The sequence below is a fragment of the Meriones unguiculatus genome, chromosome 11, assembly GCF_030254825.1.
Source record: "Meriones unguiculatus strain TT.TT164.6M chromosome 11, Bangor_MerUng_6.1, whole genome shotgun sequence".
Taxonomy (NCBI): domain Eukaryota; kingdom Metazoa; phylum Chordata; class Mammalia; order Rodentia; family Muridae; genus Meriones; species Meriones unguiculatus.
The window spans coordinates 25,248,651-25,267,268 of record NC_083359.1 but is presented as its reverse complement, the minus strand read 5'-3'; the positions used below and the strand labels follow the sequence as shown (position 1 = coordinate 25,267,268).

Here is an 18,618-nt window from a genome sequence, read left to right as displayed (position 1 = left end):
ACAAGTCCCAAGCCTGGCCTCCTGGGGGCAGACAAGCAAAAGCCATCCCCTCTTTTCTTGGGACATTTCCCTCTGGCCCCAGTTCCACTGAATTCAAGGGGTCTTTCTTTTTATTGAAGGGCAAACAGGGGAGCATATTTCTATCCGGGCCCCTAGAAGCTATTGCGTCATTTGATATGCCCCAGGAGAAGGAGTCTGAGTTTACACAAGTTTGGGACGGGACTGGGTGCCAGAAGACTCGCTTGAAGGACACGCACAAGGGGTTGGGGGGCAGAGAGGAGACTTCTTGTGCCCTAGCCTCAACTTCCTCCAGCACAGAAGGACCCCAAAAGCTGGGCAGCCTTGCCTAGGGGTGTGTACCCTCTGCGGGCCTGTTCATGACCCCCAGACCGCCGAAGAAACTGCCACAAGTTCAACAGGGAAACATCATTCCAGACGAAACATACTCTTTGCGTGGCTCCTTCCTGATAAACCGGATGTGTCTCTCCTCACACACAGTCTTTCCTCTCTCACCGCTTCCCACTCCCCTTTGTTTATTTCTCTCAGAGACAGAGAAGGCAGGAACTACTAAATATCTTTAAATGTAGATTCCTAGGTTCCAGTGCTAGAGAAGCTCTGATCCTGTTGTGAACGGGGCCTGGGAATGTGACCGGTTAACAGTATGGCACGCCACGCCCTCCTGTGAGGGCAAACACACACACACACACACACACACACACACACACACCACAGTCAATAACTCTGTGGTCCTGGGTGTCATTATCAGTTTTCTGTCACCCTCTCTCTTTTCCACTTTCTCCCTGGCCTCCTTGTACTTAGACATTTATTACTGGATGCAACAGCCACGTTTAAAGTGCAAGGCACCCGGATGAAAACCCACAAACAGACTCTGCAGTAATGAAAGTAAAGTATGCCCACCATCCTAGGCGGGGCACCGGCTGCCTGTCCTGCCAAAGGAAACTAGTGCTGGCCAAAGACCCTTGCCTTCCTCTCTTTGCATTCTTCTTCTTCTCTGGCTTGGTGGATGGATGTGAAAATTGCTTCCTTTGTGTTTAGTTTCTGGAAAACTGAGCTGCTAAAGATCGTCCTCTGGGCCAGTTTTTCTTTGGGGGATAGTGGGTTTTGTGTTCTTATTGACAGTGGGGTCCTTTGTAGATGATGCCAGAAGTCCATGTTTTCTGTGACTCTTGCTAATCGCAACCCTCCTTTTCCCGGCAATGATCTTTTCTTGACTGTGTGCTCCTCATCCCTGGGACATCTACCCTGTTACATATACCTTTAAATGCTTTGGTCTGATTGCTCAAGCAGTTAAGGAGAGGGAGGCCTGAGTCTTAAGCTAGGACTTCCTGGGACACGTTGTGGGAAGGTGGTAGCTGCTTCCTGGTGCCTTTCCCTTGAAGGATCCCCTCTGAACTTAGGGGAGGGACTGGTTCTGTGGACTCATTAGGTTAAGAGGACCCTGGACCTGGGGCCTTGGCAAAAGTTTGGAGCTTTGGAAAAAGTTTAATGGGCCCAGCTTCAACGGGGAAGGTCTGAGTGTCTGCAAGCACACAGCTCCTCTCATCCTTATACACTTGCACGTCCAGCACCTACTGGGTTCCAGAAACTCTGGCCTATGCTAAGGGGATGCTGATAAAGCAGCTGATCACTGCAGAGATGGCTTGGAGGAGATGGCATTAATTATGGTACCAGAAAGAAATGTCCCAGCACATGTGTGGTCCAGATAAACAGTCTGAGAGCTAGACATTAGATAAAGCTGTGTTTAAAGACAGTGGCTGTGCGTTCACCGTTCACCTGCAGGCCTGGAACAGGCTCACTCTTTCATCAGGAAAGGGCTCCAGCTTTCCTCCTCAGACAGACCTACAAAGCATAACCCTTGCTCATCTTTTCCACTCATTCAACTGGGACATTTGTACTTTCCCATCACTGACATCAATACATTTTCTAAATCAAAGGGCCAAGGGAGACCAGCAGAAAGGGACCTGGATTTTGGGCAAAGAATTTTACTAAGGAGTCCTTAGCAGCCTTGGCTGCACCCAGGCGTGTTCTCTGAGGGTCACCACGCAGTTTACCATGAGCTTATTAAAGGTTTCAACCTTTAATAATATGATGGGGTGGGTGTATTACCCATAACCCTCTACTTATTTTTTTTTCCCCACCCACAACACAAGGGCCAACAAGCCTGAGGTGGAAGACCAGTTACCCTCTTCTTCTTCCTCTTCTTCTTTCTTTCCTCCCCTTATATTCCTCTGCCTTCTCCACTTCCTCCTTTTTTCCTTTCCCTCCCTCCCATCTCTCTCTCTGTTTCCCCAGTTCCTCTCCCTATGATTGTGACTGAAGTTGGCTCAACCCCCCCCTTCCCCTTTAACGTAAAGAACTCTGTGTGCCAAATAACCAACTAATCAGAGAAGCAAATATCCTTGCTGCTTTGGTAAGGAAAAATAAAACTACTTTGTGGAGCAGGAGAGGGGGTTGGGAATCGAACCCGAGGAGGTTTAGAGTTGCACCCTGGCACAGCCCCAGCGACCCATTCATTCTACCATTCGCACATCTCGGGGCCTACTGGAGAGAAGTGAGCGAGTACGAACAGTGCCCAACAGTAACCGCTTCTGGAGCAGCACCAGAACCAGCGTCATTTCAGAGGCCGGCTGAGGACAGAGTCTGGATCACCCACTCCCTGGTGATCTACTAAAGTCTCGTTTGTTGGGCTTGAGGCTCCTCGACCGCTCCTGACACGGAGACAGTGTCCTTCCGCGGGTCCTCAAGTCTCCATCTGGCGCACACAAATTTCATTTCGCCACCCTTGCTTCCGAGCGAAGAACTGGGCACTCGGGATGCGCATCCTGCCTTTTCTGCCCGTTCAGTCCTTTTTTTCCTCCACTTTTGGCCCCGAAGTCCCAAGACAGCGGAACAAGGGACTAGGCGTCTGCTCAGGGAGAGGACGCAGTCCGTACGCCTCCACCGTGCTCAAGGCGCAGAGGGGACGCTTAGGGACCGCGGCGGGGCAGACCCCCTCGGCCAAGACTCCCGGGAAGGATCCCTCCTCTCTCTCCCTCTGCCCCCTGCCTTGTTCCTCACGGCCCCGCTCCTTCCCAGTCTAGACACCGGCGCTCGGTGCTCCCTCGTTTGCCACTTTGCCGGGAACTTTGGCGGCTCCCCTGCGCCTCCCGGAGAAGGATGTTAATGAGGGAGTGTTCCCGGCTCTGCGAACAAGTCAGCTCGGGAGCTGCGATTGGTTGCGGTAAGGCGGAAGAATGACGTTATGCAAAGAAGGGGCGTGGCCAGGCAGCGAGGGCTCCGCCTCCTTCCCTTTGGGGTTAGTGTGCCTGTGTTTAGCTCTGGGGAGAGTCAAACTGGATTCCACAGGGAGAGCCTGCAAATCACTTCTATTTTAGCAAGGAGAAAACAGAATCTCCATCCTGCAGGGTCCACCCCTCTCTTTCTCCCTCTCCTCTCTTTTTCTATCTCTTTCCCTCCCCCCCCCTTCCTCTTTCCCTCTCTCTCCCCTTCCCCCCACCCTCTCCGGTGTATCTGTCTACAGCAACCAGCGTCCTCAGCTACACGCACGGAAAGGAAAGAAACATCTTTGGTTGAGAGAGGAGGAGGAAAAGAGAGAGAGAAAAAAACTTGCCTGGTTGTGGAAAATGACACTTCAAGTAGCCAAGCCGGCTTCGAGAGTCGTATCTATTGTTTCTTAAATTGTCATCAGGGTGTTTTTTTTTTTTCTTCCTGCTTCTTCAAGTGAAGGTACCTCTACAAAAGGAAACTCCAGCCCCTCCTGTTCTCCAACGGCCTGTGATTACTACAAAAAGAAAAAAAAAAAAAAAAAGACCAAAAAAAAAAGGCAAAAAAAAAAAGGCAAAAAAAAAAAAAAAAGCACCCAAACTCAAAATCAATCAACCAAACAACCCCAGCAGCCAAGCACACATCTCAATTTTTTCTTAATTTTGGTCTTTTCGTTGGATTTTCCCTTTCTTTTTTTTCCCTCCCCCCCCTCTTGTTATCGCTCAGTTTTGAGCGAAGGTTTACATTTTTAAGGATTTTGTTTTTCAGCCCGCCTTGATGTAGTGCGAGTTTCGTCCGACTCAAAAAAAAAAATCTGTGGTTGGCGTGGTTTTTTTTTTTTCTTCTTCTTCTTTTTTTTTTTTTTTTTTTAATATTTTCAAAGGGGAGGAGATTTTCCACAAGAAAAGGTTGTTTTCATGTTTGGGATCCAGGAAAGCATCCAACGGAGTGGAAGCAGTATGAAGGAAGAGCCGCTGGGCAGCGGCATGAACGCGGTGAGGACGTGGATGCAGGGCGCTGGGGTGCTGGACGCCAACACAGCGGCGCAGAGGTGGGTACCGCTGGGGGGACCGTGGCGGAGAGGCCGCCGGCCGGCGGGGGAGCCCGGAGGGAGGCGGCGGCGCGGCTCCCCGGGGCCGGGCCACGCCGGTGCGTCCGCCGCCGCGCTGGGCTCGCCGCCCGGGCTCCGCGCTTCCCCGGCGGCGCCGCACTCTTCGCCGCGGGCGGCCGGAGCGCCGCGAGACGCCGGAGGGAGCCGAGCCCGAGCTCTGCCGGCACTTTCCGCAGCCTCGTCCGCGGCTGTTTTCAGTTTGTTCTAACCCAGAAGCGGCGTCTCCGCGGCACCGAGTTGGATAGCTGAGCTTTCCTGACGCCTGTTTTCTTTTCTGGATGGTTATATGTATTTATATACATATATTTCTCTTTCTTACCCTTTCCTTCTCTTCCTTTCCCCCTTATTTATCTTTCCTCTCTCTTTTTATCTTCTTCCCCCTTCCTTTTTCTTACTTAAATTTCTTCTCTCTCCTTCGTCCTTCTTTCCCTTCCGTTTCACGTTTCTTTCCTTTCTCCCTACCTTTCCTTTCCTTCTTCTACCTTCTTTAATTTTTTTCTTGTTCTTCCCTTTCCTTCTTACACCCCTGCCTTCCCACTCTTTTTTTTTTCTTTCCTTCTTTCTCAGCTTACCCTTCTCTTTTTTTCTTTTCTCACCTGGCTGCCTCTCCTGTTTTCTCTCCTTATTTCTCTTCGGAGTCTTCCCTTCTTTCCCCTATCGGGTTCTCTACTCTCTCCCTCTCTATTCCCTTCAGTTTTTTTTTTTTTTTTTTTCTCAGTCCGCCTGTAGGACAGCAATTCCCAACTTTAATTCTCACCTTTCCTAAAAGCCTTCCTCGTTCCCTGTCACCTTGGCCTCCTCCAGTCCCTCTCCTACTCTCCAGATTCTGCACTGAGTGGCGTGGAGGCCATGCCCTTGGGGGCCAACTTGAGGAACTTCCCTGGACACACCCAGTGTCCTGTCCAGGGGCTCCTGGTCCCAAGTGAGAAACGGTACCCTACCCTTTCTACTCCTGGCCACTAGCTGGGCTTAGGAGAAATGGAAAACTTGGTGGCCCCAGGCCCCATTACACTGGAGGGTGCAGAAGGAGAAGGGGGGAGTAATTACATTATCCCAGTTTTTTTTGGGGGGGGAGGAGGACAAGAGACAACTGTCCCCCGTTCGCTTTCCATAGCCGCTGAGCACAGGGTTGGGAGTGGTTGGTAGTGAGAGTGAATTGGGTAAGTAGGCTGGAAGCGAAAGTGTGTGTTTGTGTGTGTGTGTGTGTGTGTGTGTGTGTGTGTGTGTGTGTTTTGCCTGATAGCGTCCGGCAGTTTGGGCTGTCAGTGCGGTGCCCCCGGTTCTCCAGTCTCCAGTCCCCGGCCGGTCTCCTCAGCCAGCAGTCCTGGCCCTTTGGCTTTTTTTTTTTTTTTTTTGGAATGCGTGAGGATGATTTCTCATTTCTCAGAATGGCAAAAACTTTGTCAAGACAGGTCTTTTATTTAAAAAAACAAAAACAAAACAAGCCCAAACAACAACCACGTACAACAATAAAACAGAGCACACCCCGGTTCCTTTTCCCATGGCGATCGATCATCTCTAATAGCCTCGGAGTCCCAATCTGGGACCTTTCTCCCCTGGCTTGTGTTTGCATAGAAAATTAGCGTGCTGAGGCCCGGGTCCCCGCAGCTGGCCGAGGCTGGGGAGCTTTCCTGGAGGTTGGCTGCCGCAGCCAGCAGCCCAACGCGCCTCCATCCATTTCCACCTGCCCGCAGACTGGCGAGGTTTGGCGGCGCAGTGGGAGCCCATTCCCGCGGCCCCATCCTTCGAAGTCCGTCAACTGCGCACTTGCTAACCCCCTTTCGCCTCACCCACGGTCACGTTTCCTCTCCACGCGGCGCGCTTCCAGTGGGGCAGAGGCCGTAGCGTTCCGTCTCCCGCCCCGAACCCAAACAAAACTTTCACACCTCTTGAGTTCTGGGGAACCCGAGTGGCATGCGTGCGGTCCGTCCGCCGCGCTCGGGCTCCTGACGGGTCATGGAAGGCGCCCAGGGGATGTTTTGGGAGCAGAGGAGGTGGGTGTTGGGGAGAGGGGGGTGGTTCGCTCGGGTATCCGGGGTGACCGTAGCGGGGAGCGGGACGAGGTCTGGCTTAGCCCTCTAACTGTGCGTCTTTGGTCGTAGTGGGGTGGGTCTGGCCCGGGCTCACTTTGAGAAGCAGCCGCCTTCTAATCTGCGGAAATCCAACTTCTTCCACTTCGTCCTGGCCCTCTACGACAGACAGGGCCAGCCCGTGGAGATCGAGAGGACGGCCTTTGTGGGCTTCGTGGAGAAGGAAAAAGTAAGTGGGCGCAGCGCGGTTCCCGGCAGCCAGCCGGAGCAGGCCCAGGCACCCCAGAAGCCACCCCCCCCCCCCTCAGCGCGTGTGCAAAGCTCTCCCCACACCCCAGCCACTTCCCGTCCTGGGCGAATCCAGGCTCCTGGGACCCGAGATCGTGCTCCAGAAAGTTAGCATGGAGCCCCCAGAACTGGAGAGAGTCCAGGCAAAACGAACCCGACCTCAGTCTAGCCTTGGGAGCCTGGGGTGTGCTGGCCCTGAAGTACCGGTTCAGGGTTCACTCATTGCCTGCCTCAGATGGCCCAGGCTGCAGTCCCCAGGCCCTGGGAAGAGTCCCCCCCACGTGCCCCTCACGGAATTCTCCAGAATGGGAGAGAGGGAGCAGCAGTTTGGAACGAGGGGAAAGGATTGAACAGTTTGCCACAATTTCTGTGGCCATCGAGGCTGGCTAGGCCGGCTGTGTGTGTTGGGGTGTCCCCTTTGGGAAAAGTTGCCTTCAAGTTAGTGCTCTCGCTCACTAAGACCTCTCCCCTCGCCTTTTGTGTCTTTGGGCCCTGCTGCAAACCAGGAAGCCAACAGCGAAAAGACCAATAATGGGATCCACTACCGGCTCCAGCTCCTCTACAGCAATGGTGAGGCTCCTGTCGGGTCGGTGCCAGCACCCTGGGGCTCCGGGTCAGGGCAGGGGGCTCACGGAGCTCCAGGTGGACGAAAGCCCCCCAGCGAAGCTCAGTCATCAGCCACCCGCCAGGTGAACAGGCCTCTCAGAAATTTCATCCTAGGAAGTTTCTCACCTGAGGAGGCGGAGGGCAGCTTGGTCAGCCCAGGGCTGACCAGAGATCATTTGGCCCTGACTAGACCACAGGGCTTCTTTCTACCCTTCTCCTCGAGGCCTGTTTTGCTCGGCCCAAATTACAGGTCGCTTGGCTCCTGGGGGTGGCTAGGAGTGGAGGTGATCCTGGTGTATCCAGGCGACTGCAGGGGGACTTTAGCCTGGGGAGGGAGAGTGGCCAGGTTACAGGGGTCCCCACCTCATTTCTAGCTCCAGCGTTTGGAGGAGGCTGGTTTCTGGGGGGTGGGCATTGGAATTAGGCCCACAGATCCTTTCTGAATTCTGGGAAGGAAAGTCCTGGCTCTCTCTTTTCAGGACAGCAGGAGTTCCCCTTGGCCTTGGCCCTCTGTGTGCAGGTTTTGTTTGTTGTTATTGCTATTCGTATTGTGGGTTTTTTTTTTTTTTTCTCCTTCAGGGCTTATCCCATCTCTCTTAATTTTCCTCCCTCCTTCTATCCCCAGGGATAAGGACTGAACAGGATTTCTATGTGCGCCTCATCGACTCCATGACAAAACAAGTAAGTTTCTTAGAATTCCACGTTGTGGGAACGACTCTGGTTACACAGTTTGCTGCAGTCCAAGAGCTGTCTGTGCTACTGAGATGACCGGGATCCAAACTCTCAAAGCCGGGGTGGCTCTTGGCAAGGTGATGGCAGTGCAGGCTTCCTGCTCTAGCCTGGGCATCTGCTCCCTTGCTGCTGGAAGCTCTTTGCCTCGCTGGGAAACCCAGGCCTGGTGATTAAAACATGGGGTGCTGAGTAAAATACTAAGGACTGAACTTCCTCTGTCTTGGCTAAGGAACCCTAGGGGATGAGAGAGGAGCCCTAGAGACAGGAACCCTTATTCCCCTTCCCTGGGAGGCAGTATGGACTGAACTTCTGAAATACAAACTAGATAGGCCTCCCCAGGCTCCAGGCCTGAGGAACTGTGGAGTAGGAGGAAATGCTGCTTTCTCCAGGAGGGAGTAGAGCTGGTAGAGTTTGCAAATGAACTTTCCACAGATTTTTGTTTCTCAAAGGTGAAGGTATTGGTAGGTAGTGTTGGAAGTGGGAGTCTACAATTGCATTTTGCAAAAACCCTCCTGCTTTGGCCTCCAAGTTTGGCTGGGAGCCAGACAGCAAGAGCTTTCAGTCTTAAAGGTACACAGACGGCGTTTTCTTGAGCTTGCCAACACACAGTGTCAGGCAGTATACATTAAGGTTGAGTTATGTTTTAAAAGATACAATTATGAGCCGAGTTAGAAGTGAGGCTTGACATTTTAATGAGGCTCAGGAGTTTTTTTTTTTAAACTGCCCCTCCCCAATTTGAAGAAAAAGTATAGTTTCAGAATGAAGTAGCTGGTTAGTTAGTTGAAATAACAAGAAAAAAGAGACAGCTTTGTTGAGAGGAGGAAAGAATTTAAAACAAAAGGAAAAGTTATCTACTGTACAGCAATGTAAGACCAGGGTTAAAATGTGTTTACTTAATTGTCATTTTTGAATATTCCTTTTAAAACAGGGAGTGGTGCTGTTCCTTCACTGGTTCAGAAAGTTTGGAATTAGGGTACTCATGCACAACTGAAAATAGCTTTCGATCTGCCTGGTTGTGATGTGCAAAACACACATTAATAAGCTGTTTGGACTTTGAAATCTTAGCAAGAAGCATTTAATAACAGCTTATGTCCACTATCATGTTCATATTTATTGTGACTCAAGTAAAAATATGTGAACTTATGGCTATGAAGTATATTTTTTAGTGATAAGTTATCTCAAGAAATTGATGCCATGTTATTTCCCGTTAAGTATTTTCCTCTCTGGAAGCCTGTGTTGATTTCTTGGTTGACAGCGCAAAGTAAATTCCCATTTATTGTTTTAATCATAGTTACTTTGTTGAGTTCATTTGATTGCTGCATAATATAATTCTCTTTCCTCTGGAGACTGAATTTTTAATTTTTTCCCTGTTGAGCAGAAACACACACAAAAACTTGATTTTAGTAACTTTAATGTTTTATGATGTCAAAATATATTAGGTGTTATTTTAATTTTTTAAAAATAGATTTTGGTATGATGGATATCCTTTCTTGCCCTTCTCATCAGAGAGAAGCGGAAACAGGGGGGCCAGAGGGAAAAGAATGAACTCTAACCCATACTCCACGTGTGCTTGTTAGGTCTTACTTTTTAAGATAAAAGGCATCCATACAGACAACTGTATAAAGCCAATGTGTTTATGTAACACTGACCAGGAAACTCTTGGCCACACTGTGAAGCAGTGCTCCAGGGAACATAGAATTAGGCTATGTTTGCAGGGTTGTTTCTATCTGATTTAACCTCCCCTAAAACTTTAATTCCAAACGCCCTAAATAAATAGTACTATCAAAAATTGATTTTGACAACACACTTTCTCATACAATAACAGTGAAAGAAGTTTTAAAAACATAAAGCAATACATCAAAGATTTTACTAACAGGACCATAACTTTAAAAACGTCTACAGCTGAAGGTGTCTTTTCCCATTTCATAGCATCACAAATTCTGTGGGGAGGGAGAGAGGGAAAAAGGTTCATTAAAACAAAACAAAACAAAACAAAAAAAAAAAAACAGGTATAAGAAAGTCATTTGCCATATAATACTGAAAGTTTAAATTATAAACTCATATAGTTGTATGTTCTAGTCAGAAGCAACCTGGGGAAAAAAAGGTTTAATCATTATCTAAGTTAGTACAAACGTATCAAGCCAAAAGACATTTTAAAATGTGTCCATTTGCTTTCCTAATGATTGAGTAACTACCCTTTCTATAACTTTCACTTTAAATGACAATCCATGCTCATTATCCAGTTGCTTGTTCTTTAATTACATGCTGCAAGTGTTTTGAAAATAGGTTACCTTCTATGTACTCAGTAAACATCATACACTTCCAAAAAAAAAAAAAGATAGAAATACCAGAGCCTTATTTTCTTAGCTACAGAATCATGTTCATATTCAGCTTCAGGGATAAAACAGTGGATCGTCCTGTAGTTTGAGATTGTCCTATGGTAACTAAATGCTCAGTGTGATTCAAAGTTTCTAAAAGTGTGGATATGCAGGGGCCTCTTTAACAGCGACAGAGGCTGACAAAGTGGTAACATTGCCCCCCCCCCCCCCCCCCCCCCGTGAAATGCTTCCTGATGCATTCCAGACTTCAAAATTCAGAGTGTGGAGCCGAATACGAACTGGCAGTGTGATGTGTCCTAAGGACGCCAGAGCTGCTGGAGGGAATACCTGTCAGCTGTGGAATCTTCTCCCCACACCCCCCCCCCCCCCGTCATTGGGTGACCCTACCCCTTTTAATATTAGCGCTTTGCCTGTGTGCGTGTGATGTCATATCCTTGACTCACACGCTGGGGTTAACCTTCGGATGGGATCCTCAGCCAGTGACGCGCACAAGTAGCTGTACGTGCTTCAGTTGCATAGGTTGTTCCTCATTTTGAGTGCACACAGCGGCGACTGAGACAGAAATGTACTCAATCAACCAAGATGTATGAGTATGACACAGTGTTTCACAGCTTCCTAAAGTGTCTCATTAGACTATTTTGAGGAATGATTCCTAATTTTGAACCCTACCAGGAATGATGGAACCTCATTAGGAATGAGTGTGTAAGGCCCTGAGGTCCCTTCTCCTCATGCCTGCTTTGTAAAACATAGGGTATAACATACAGAACTTGAGAACAAAACAACAACAACAAAAAAAAACCCCAAAACCTGTTTAACTAGAAAAGAAATGGCTTGCTTTTGGGAAGGGTTGTTCGAAACCAAGTTTAGCTGGCCTAAAAATAGATTGTTTTTGTGTCACTGCTGTTTTTGGTATTCTATTAGTGAGCATGCAAAAGCCTTTAGGATTCAGAAGTTCATGGCGAATGCACCCACAAACAGTGTCAACTGTAGAAGCTCTCTTGGGCCCAGTTGGGGAGGCCTGCGGCTTACTTAACCTGCCTCACTTTGGATTTTCATGTGTCATTTGAGATATGACTGTGTTCTGTGGTTTCTTCAGTGAGTTATTTATCCTTAAGTAGTTAATAAACACAAAATTAGCTCATCTCTTCTACCAGTTCACGCAAAGAGTGAGTTTTCAAGTGATATTTAATGAAGAAAGGAAACCCAGTCTCGTGTTCCCTGCTCTCAAAGTAAAGGTTTTTCCCCCCTTGTTTTTATTTATTTATTTTTGAGAAAGGCAAACAGAAGTCACATAATGTTTGTATGTATAGGTTTAAAGATGAGCTGTGTGGAGAGGGAGCTGTAGAACAGGGTGGACACAAAGGGAGTACGGGTACAGTGAATGAGTTGTTTGCTAGTGAGATTTCCTTATATATTTGTTTTGATGTTTCCAGCACTTAAAGTTGTTGATTCAACTTTATATTCCTTCCATTGATTGTTTCATTATATTGTCCCACGGCTACACAGGTTTGATTAACTACTCTCTCAGTCCATTGGTAGATAAACACCTCTTTTTTTTTTTTTTTTTTCCTTTAAAATTTTGGCATATCTATAAGTTCCTCAGGAATTAACCAGGCCAGCAAAGAGGCTCTTTCATATATCCAGAGAAACAAACAAGAAAGGACAGAGCAGGTTTATGTCAGGGGCTATATTTCAACAGCTTTCTGTCTCCTTTGGTAACATGTCAGAAAACGCAGGTGATTTAAATTTCCTTGCACATAGAGGAATGAAGAAGTTTGGAATTTTTATGCATGATCAGGACCTGTGTTTGGGAAAATGTAAACTCATCACAGTGGAAAATGTGTTGTTTGGAGTCTGGGGGTGAAAACAAAGCTGATGGTTTTGGAGAGCTTGCCGGAGCCAGATGGCCTACTACTTCCCCAGTCTGGCGGCCCAACTGCTCCCTCCTGGATAATATACAGCCATTTGTTCGGGGATATTTACGCTAGAGCTGTTTCCATGTGAATGTTTGAACAGCATTAAAAACGAACATATTAGTCAGGATGCATTTATCGAACTCATATGGCTGCACAGACAGCCTGTTATCTGTGTGTGTCTTGCTGGGGATGAAGACTGTTTGGACATGAACGTGCGAGAATTGTTGACATAGGTTTTGGAGCAGGGAAGATTTGGTCTTACCGAGGAATTAAAACAGACGTGCATTTAGACTCAAAACTAGTGGAATCACAGTTGCACCCAACTCAAAGTTCTGCTGTGAAAATTAAATGGATCCATGACTGCAAAGGCCTTAGAACAGTGACTGACATATATGAAGTATTTAATAAATTAGCTGTTCGTATGAGTTTAGTATTATTGCTCAGCTGAGCCGGCGAAGTCAATTTTATCTGCTATTGTAGTAAATGCAGTAACTATCCAAGTAGAATATCATTTATTACTTCTAGGAAAAATGTCATATGGAATTGTTTGATATATTTAGTTACCCCTCCCAAGGCATTTGAATAATATAAGGGCTTTCAGTTCTTTGAGACAGAAGGGATGCATCAGAAAGTCCCCAGCACTGGGGACTTGCTTGCCTTTTAGTCAGGACTGTGATGTAACTGAACAGCACAGTGAATATGATATCATGCCTCACTCACTTCTGAAAACGGGCCTGCTTAGCTGCAGAGCTGAAATTACATCTTTGCAATTTGTTCGCCAGTAGCCAAGCTGCTACTTGAGGCAAAATGAGTTTTTTATTTTACTCTACTATTAATGTTAGATTGCTGCTTGACACAATTGTTTATGAAATGTCAGATTTGTGGTGTTTTCTTTGGCATGGCTTAATTTTAACTAGTGTTCTTTCACCTGCTGGAAACTGGACTATATTAGCTAGCACTTTTTTTTTTTAATGAAGGGCAGTGGGACTTGCTGTGCAAATATAATAATTGTTGTGCTGTGTGTTGGTACTGTAGACACCGTTATTTACCTTCTGATTAGCTCAATTCTTAGTAATTTGCTATCATTGATAGCTTATATTTAGGAGGTACTCATGTTTTGGTCAGAGAAGGCAGTTCTTATATTAATGGCCCTTTCTTTAAGTTGACAAATAGACTTTGCTTTTTGTTTTGTATTCAGAAATAGGAGTATCATTTTTAAAGTTATTGTGTTGACTTACGTGGGAAATTCAAGTTTCTGTTACCTCCCTTCTCCTCTCTCCTCTCCCTCCTTATTGTAAACCATGAAAAATTCCTAATGAGAAAAAATGTGCATTCTCACTGCTCCCTTGGTTTGGGTGTGGGACACAAAGAGTTAAAACTATTAGAAAAGTAAACAAAGAAAACCAAGCTCAATTCTCTGAACTTCTGTAGGCATCCCATTGAAGTATGATCCCAGTCAGTACTCACCCTGTCGCTTTCCTTTCGCTGTGTGGGTCTTATCCGCATAAGTCTCAGTGAATTCTTAAGCCTCAGCAATATTCTGGAAAAGCCAGGGATGAACTATACTTCAAAGATGACTTTTAAAACAGTGGCAACTGAGTCAGGCCTGGCACGCGGACTGACTAGTTTTCAAAGATCGATCTATAATTAAGCACTTGAAATGAATGGCGTTTTCTTTTTGGACAGCACAATTTCCACCACTGTTGTTTTGTGTGGGTGTGAAAGTTTGAACAATGCCTATGGTTTTTTTTTTCTTCTTTAGTTAATTATATATTTAAAAATGTGGTTCAGAAAAGCAATCTGAAAACCAGGAGAGGATTAGCAGGAACAATGTATTCATTTCTGCCTGATTGTTGTTTTCTGTCAGAGGTTGACATTGAGAGAGGAGAGACTCCTAACACATAACAAAACCAGGTCTCCAAATACAACTGGTTTTGACAACTTATCTCTTAGTAGCACCGGGTTTTGAAAGTTGAGGTGAAGTTACTGCTGTTTATTGTTTTACATTTCTTCCTGTCTGAGCATCCCTACTCTGCCCTGAGGCATTTGTTTGCCCTTGGCGGGATTAATGTAAACATTATTTTCCACTTGATACTATATCTTTTGTTTCTATGGTTGTAAGCCTCAATTTGATTCACCCTCAACTGATTTATTTAAATAATGCATTTTAATAATTTCTCTTCCTCTCCCTTCCATCTTAGGGACGGCTCCCCATCCTCACTTCTGATAAACACATTGATTTATTTAAGCCAGTGTTGCCTTTGTTGCTTCTCGGCAGACCACCTTCCTCCCCATGAGCAGACACATGATTTACTGTGGAGGATGACAATGAGCCTTCTTCTCAGTGCGCCATTGTCTGCATCCTAAACCAGCTGTCTATTAAAATGGTTTCACTTAAAATAGTCAATGCTGTTTATATGCCCCTGGGATCTCCCAGCTGATCCAACCTCAACCAGCTTGCCTCAAATCCCACAGAAGCATACATTTAAATTAGGAAGAGAAGCTGAAGCCCCTTCCCCCCAAAACTGGTGTTAGGAGATGACTATCTTTGGATGGGGGGGGGAGAGTGGTTAACGTCTGGATTTGCTCAACTGTGAACCAGTCTTGCTGTGCGTGCTAAATGTACACAGTGAAGATGCTTTCAGAAGAGCAAGCTGGAGAGGGAACTTGGGAGGCAGTGAAAAAAAAGGAAAGGAAGGCTGAAGCCTGTCTCAATGTCCCTGTGTGAGACACTGAGGCTATCCAAATCAATCGATCATACCTTCCTGCACCAGGTCCCTTCTGAGTGTTCATCTCTGGACCCATATTTTCTGTGTGTTGTGTTGTGTATATGCATGCACATGTGTTTTCACAAGGCTTTTCAGTGATAAGAAAATTGGGTAGGGTTAGAGGGAGTTCTGCCTTTGACTTGCATGGGACTTGCATGTCCCTTAATGTGACAGTGCAGTTTACTCTAGAGACAGGAATCTTGTCCTTCCTATTCCATGGAAGACTCCCACTCTCTTTTATTGAAGAATTTCCCAGAAACACATACTTTTTTTTTTCTTCTGCTCCTGTTCATTGAGAACTCTTATTCTATCCAGCCCAGGGAGAGAGAACCTCAGATTCCAGATCTCCCCAGAGTTCTTAATTATTTCTAAGCAAATACAAACTCTTGGTTTCATTTTTCTGTGCTTGATTTGGAGAAAGATTCTCTGTTTTGACTCCACTGCCAGAAGCGAAGCGGTAGCTTGGTGTTTGGTGAAGAGATGCATTATGGAGGGGCTGGGCCTTTAACAAGTGATGCTCAGTTACCAAGGCAAAAACATGGGACTTCTGGGAGTCCCTGTCATCCATTGCCTGGGGGGAGCCCCTCAGTGGCTTTGCCTTGCAGCTTATTATTAACTGGATGCTACCGTGGCCCCATTCCTTTCAACTAGTAGCCTTGGTAATAATAATGTTTATCTCATCTGGAAAGTTCCAAAATGAGATCTTATGTAATTGATACGCCTGCCACCCCCACCCCCAAATAACACATTTCTTCTTCCTCTCTCCTGCCTCTCTCCAGTATGGAAAACCTTACTAGACCTGTAAACTGACTTACCAAGTCCAGACAAAAAGTGACGTTGAGGCAGAGGTTATGCAGGGTTTTAGGAGACCGTAGACACAGTTTAGTGATAATGGTGGTTAGCAGAAGTGCATTATTTTGTCTGTTCGTTTGTTTGTTTGTTTGTGTGTGTACGTGTTTTTAGCACTATGCTTGGGATCTACTCAGTAATTTACTATATGTTTTCTTCCCTTTTTGATTTTTTTTAAAACAGTGATTTCAGGAAATAAAGAACATAAATATACGTTCATAAAAATACTAAAATTACTCATTATTTAGTTTGTGTGCTCAAGCGCACTCACATGCGCCTGTGTGTGCAGGAGCTCATGAGTGTTCCACACAGGGCCTGTATGGAGGTCAAAGGACAATTTATCAGTTCTTTCCCACTGCCACGTGAACAGCAGGGATTTTCCTCCGGCCATCAGACACATCTACCTGCTGGGCCATCTCACTGACCTCAGTTTTTGGTTTTCAGAATATTTTTTAAATAATGCACTTTCTTGAGTAAAGCGACTTCTTGGGGATTTGAAGAGGTCATTTAAGGATATTGGGAACAGGGCCAGTGAGAAGGCTCAAGAAGGTAAAGGTAGTTGGTGAGCAAGCCTGGAGACCTGAGTTCAGTTCTCGACCTCCATGTGGTGCAAAGAGAGAACCGCTCCTGCCGTTTGTTCTCTGACCTCCACATACATACACTCACACGCATGCACACACACATACACACACATACTCACACACACTCACATACACTCGCACACACCTACCTGCACACATACACACACGAGCACACACATACTCGAACATACACTCTCGCACACGCACAAACACACACACACACACACACACACACACTCACACATACACACACAGAGTGGCACACCCTCCTCTCTCACCCCAGTATGATAAATAAATATAATAAGACTAAAGTATGCAAACTAAAACCAGCGACTAAAGATTTGGAGCATAGTAGGGCATTCACATAACCCAGGTTATTGCCCCAGAAAACAGTTATGAATGACTGAAGAGGGTAAAATAGAATGTTATGGTGTGAAAAGCTGGCCTGTGTTCACTGGGGCACGGCGGGAATCACCTTAACCAATGGTCAGAGTTTACGCTGCTACTAAACTCACAGATGGATACGGAACCTGGCTCAGAGGAAATTTAGCATTGCCCAGTGCCGCTGAAATCCAAGGCTTTAATATGAGCTTGAGAAATCCAAACAAACTCTAGTAGGAGGATATTCTACAACATAACTGGCCTGCATTTTCAACAATGTCAGTGCCGTGAACTACAATGACTGGAGGACATTTGGAATGAAAGGAGACATGACAGCTGAGCGCAGTGATTAGTACTGGATTTTCTTTTGCTGTAAAGGACATTATTAGGTAATTGGTAAATCTCAATAAGGTCTGGAGATTAGATTATTCTATTGTATCAATGCTAATTTTCTTATTTGGATAATTGTGCTGTGATTATGCATGAAAGTGCCTTGTTTTCAGGAAATGCATGCTGATCTATTGAGGACATATCTGCAATTTGCTAAAAAGTGATTTAGGGGAAAAAGAAAAATAGGAAGCAAATTTAGTAAGATGCAAACGTTTGAGGAATCTGGGTAATGAATCTCCTGTCCTGGACTTCTACATATATTCTTTCAACCGTTTTAGAAGTTAAATGTTTTTACAGTTAAACTAAAAACATTTAAAAAAAAATACAAGGTTATGATGAGGCAGCCATAAAAAATAGTTTTGACTGGTCAATGGTAGAGAAATGTGCTTTTTTCATCCAACCACTTTTTCTTAATTTTTAATTTTTTGTAAAGTTTGCTTCGTTCTGTGTTTACACCTTATAACCAGGTCACGACCCCTTGGCTCTGTCCACGCTGGGTTACGTTGTGGTGCTTTTGTCTCCAAGTTCAAAACCAACGTGCATTAAGTGAGAATGACAAATTAGGCACACGCAAGCACTTTTATGCGCCACATAAGAATAAGAATAATCTCTGGTTAATTTAAATAGTTTTGTCACTAAGAAAGTGAGGGTTCTGTGAATGTGCGAAAGTAATTTTATTAACAATTTGAAGCTGTGTTATATTACTATTATGCAGCGATACAGTGTTAAGTGAGCTAAATGTATGCTGATGCAGAACCCTGCCCTACCAAGAGCGTTGTGTTTTTCTTCGGCAGGGATAAGGAACCTGTAGATCCAGGGTCAAGCTTGAGGTTTGGGGGAACTTAGTGGGTGTCCCGAAGCAAAAAGGTGATTTTGTTACAGTAAACAAACAAACAAACAAACAAAATAAATGAAGAGCAAAGTGTCGTGGTTGGCGGCTGAGGACTCCAGGTTTTGAGAGGGAGACGTAATTCTTTGTCTAGGGAGCTGCCTCTGTGATTTCATCACTCACACAGCATCTGCTGGCGAGTGTTCCTGTTTGGGTGGGTGCAACAGCACATGTTTTCAGCCTGTTGGTAGGAAGAGGGGTTTTCCCTCACTGAATCGCTTCAGAAATGACGCAGTCGGTGCATCTACTGGTTAGCTTTTCCCAGACTTGTTTTCTGCTTCTTGCCAGTAGAATACTAAATGTGGGGGTCTGGGAGTAGCGGAGAGGCAAGTGTGTGCTATTGGCTGGTCAAACCCGCATGCTTTTCTATATTTGAAATACAAAATATTGCAGCCTCTTCAGCCTCCTGAAGCTTCCCTCTTTATTGATTAGATTTATTTTTATGCTGTATTG

At 45.9% G+C, this 18,618-nt stretch overlaps 1 protein-coding gene across 6 annotated transcripts in view; it reads left to right on the top strand.

Moving 5' to 3' along the window:
• The window catches only part of Ebf1 (EBF transcription factor 1), a 394,413-nt gene that overhangs the window by 714 nt on the left and 375,081 nt on the right, over nucleotides 1-18,618 (top strand). For 3 of the 6 annotated variants that reach the window (XM_060363813.1, XM_060363812.1, XM_021636691.2), the window contains exons 1-4: nucleotides 3,160-4,336; nucleotides 6,499-6,655; nucleotides 7,221-7,284; nucleotides 7,946-8,001. In XM_060363813.1, the coding sequence (XP_060219796.1) occupies nucleotides 4,203-4,336; nucleotides 6,499-6,655; nucleotides 7,221-7,284; nucleotides 7,946-8,001 (411 nt within the window). In that variant the 5' untranslated portion in view covers nucleotides 3,160-4,202. Of the gene's footprint in view, nucleotides 1-3,159; nucleotides 4,337-5,245; nucleotides 5,329-6,498; nucleotides 6,656-7,220; nucleotides 7,285-7,945; nucleotides 8,002-18,618 lie in introns of those variants that run through there. The other 3 variants (XM_021636692.2, XM_060363816.1, XM_060363815.1) reach the window with 3 other exon arrangements.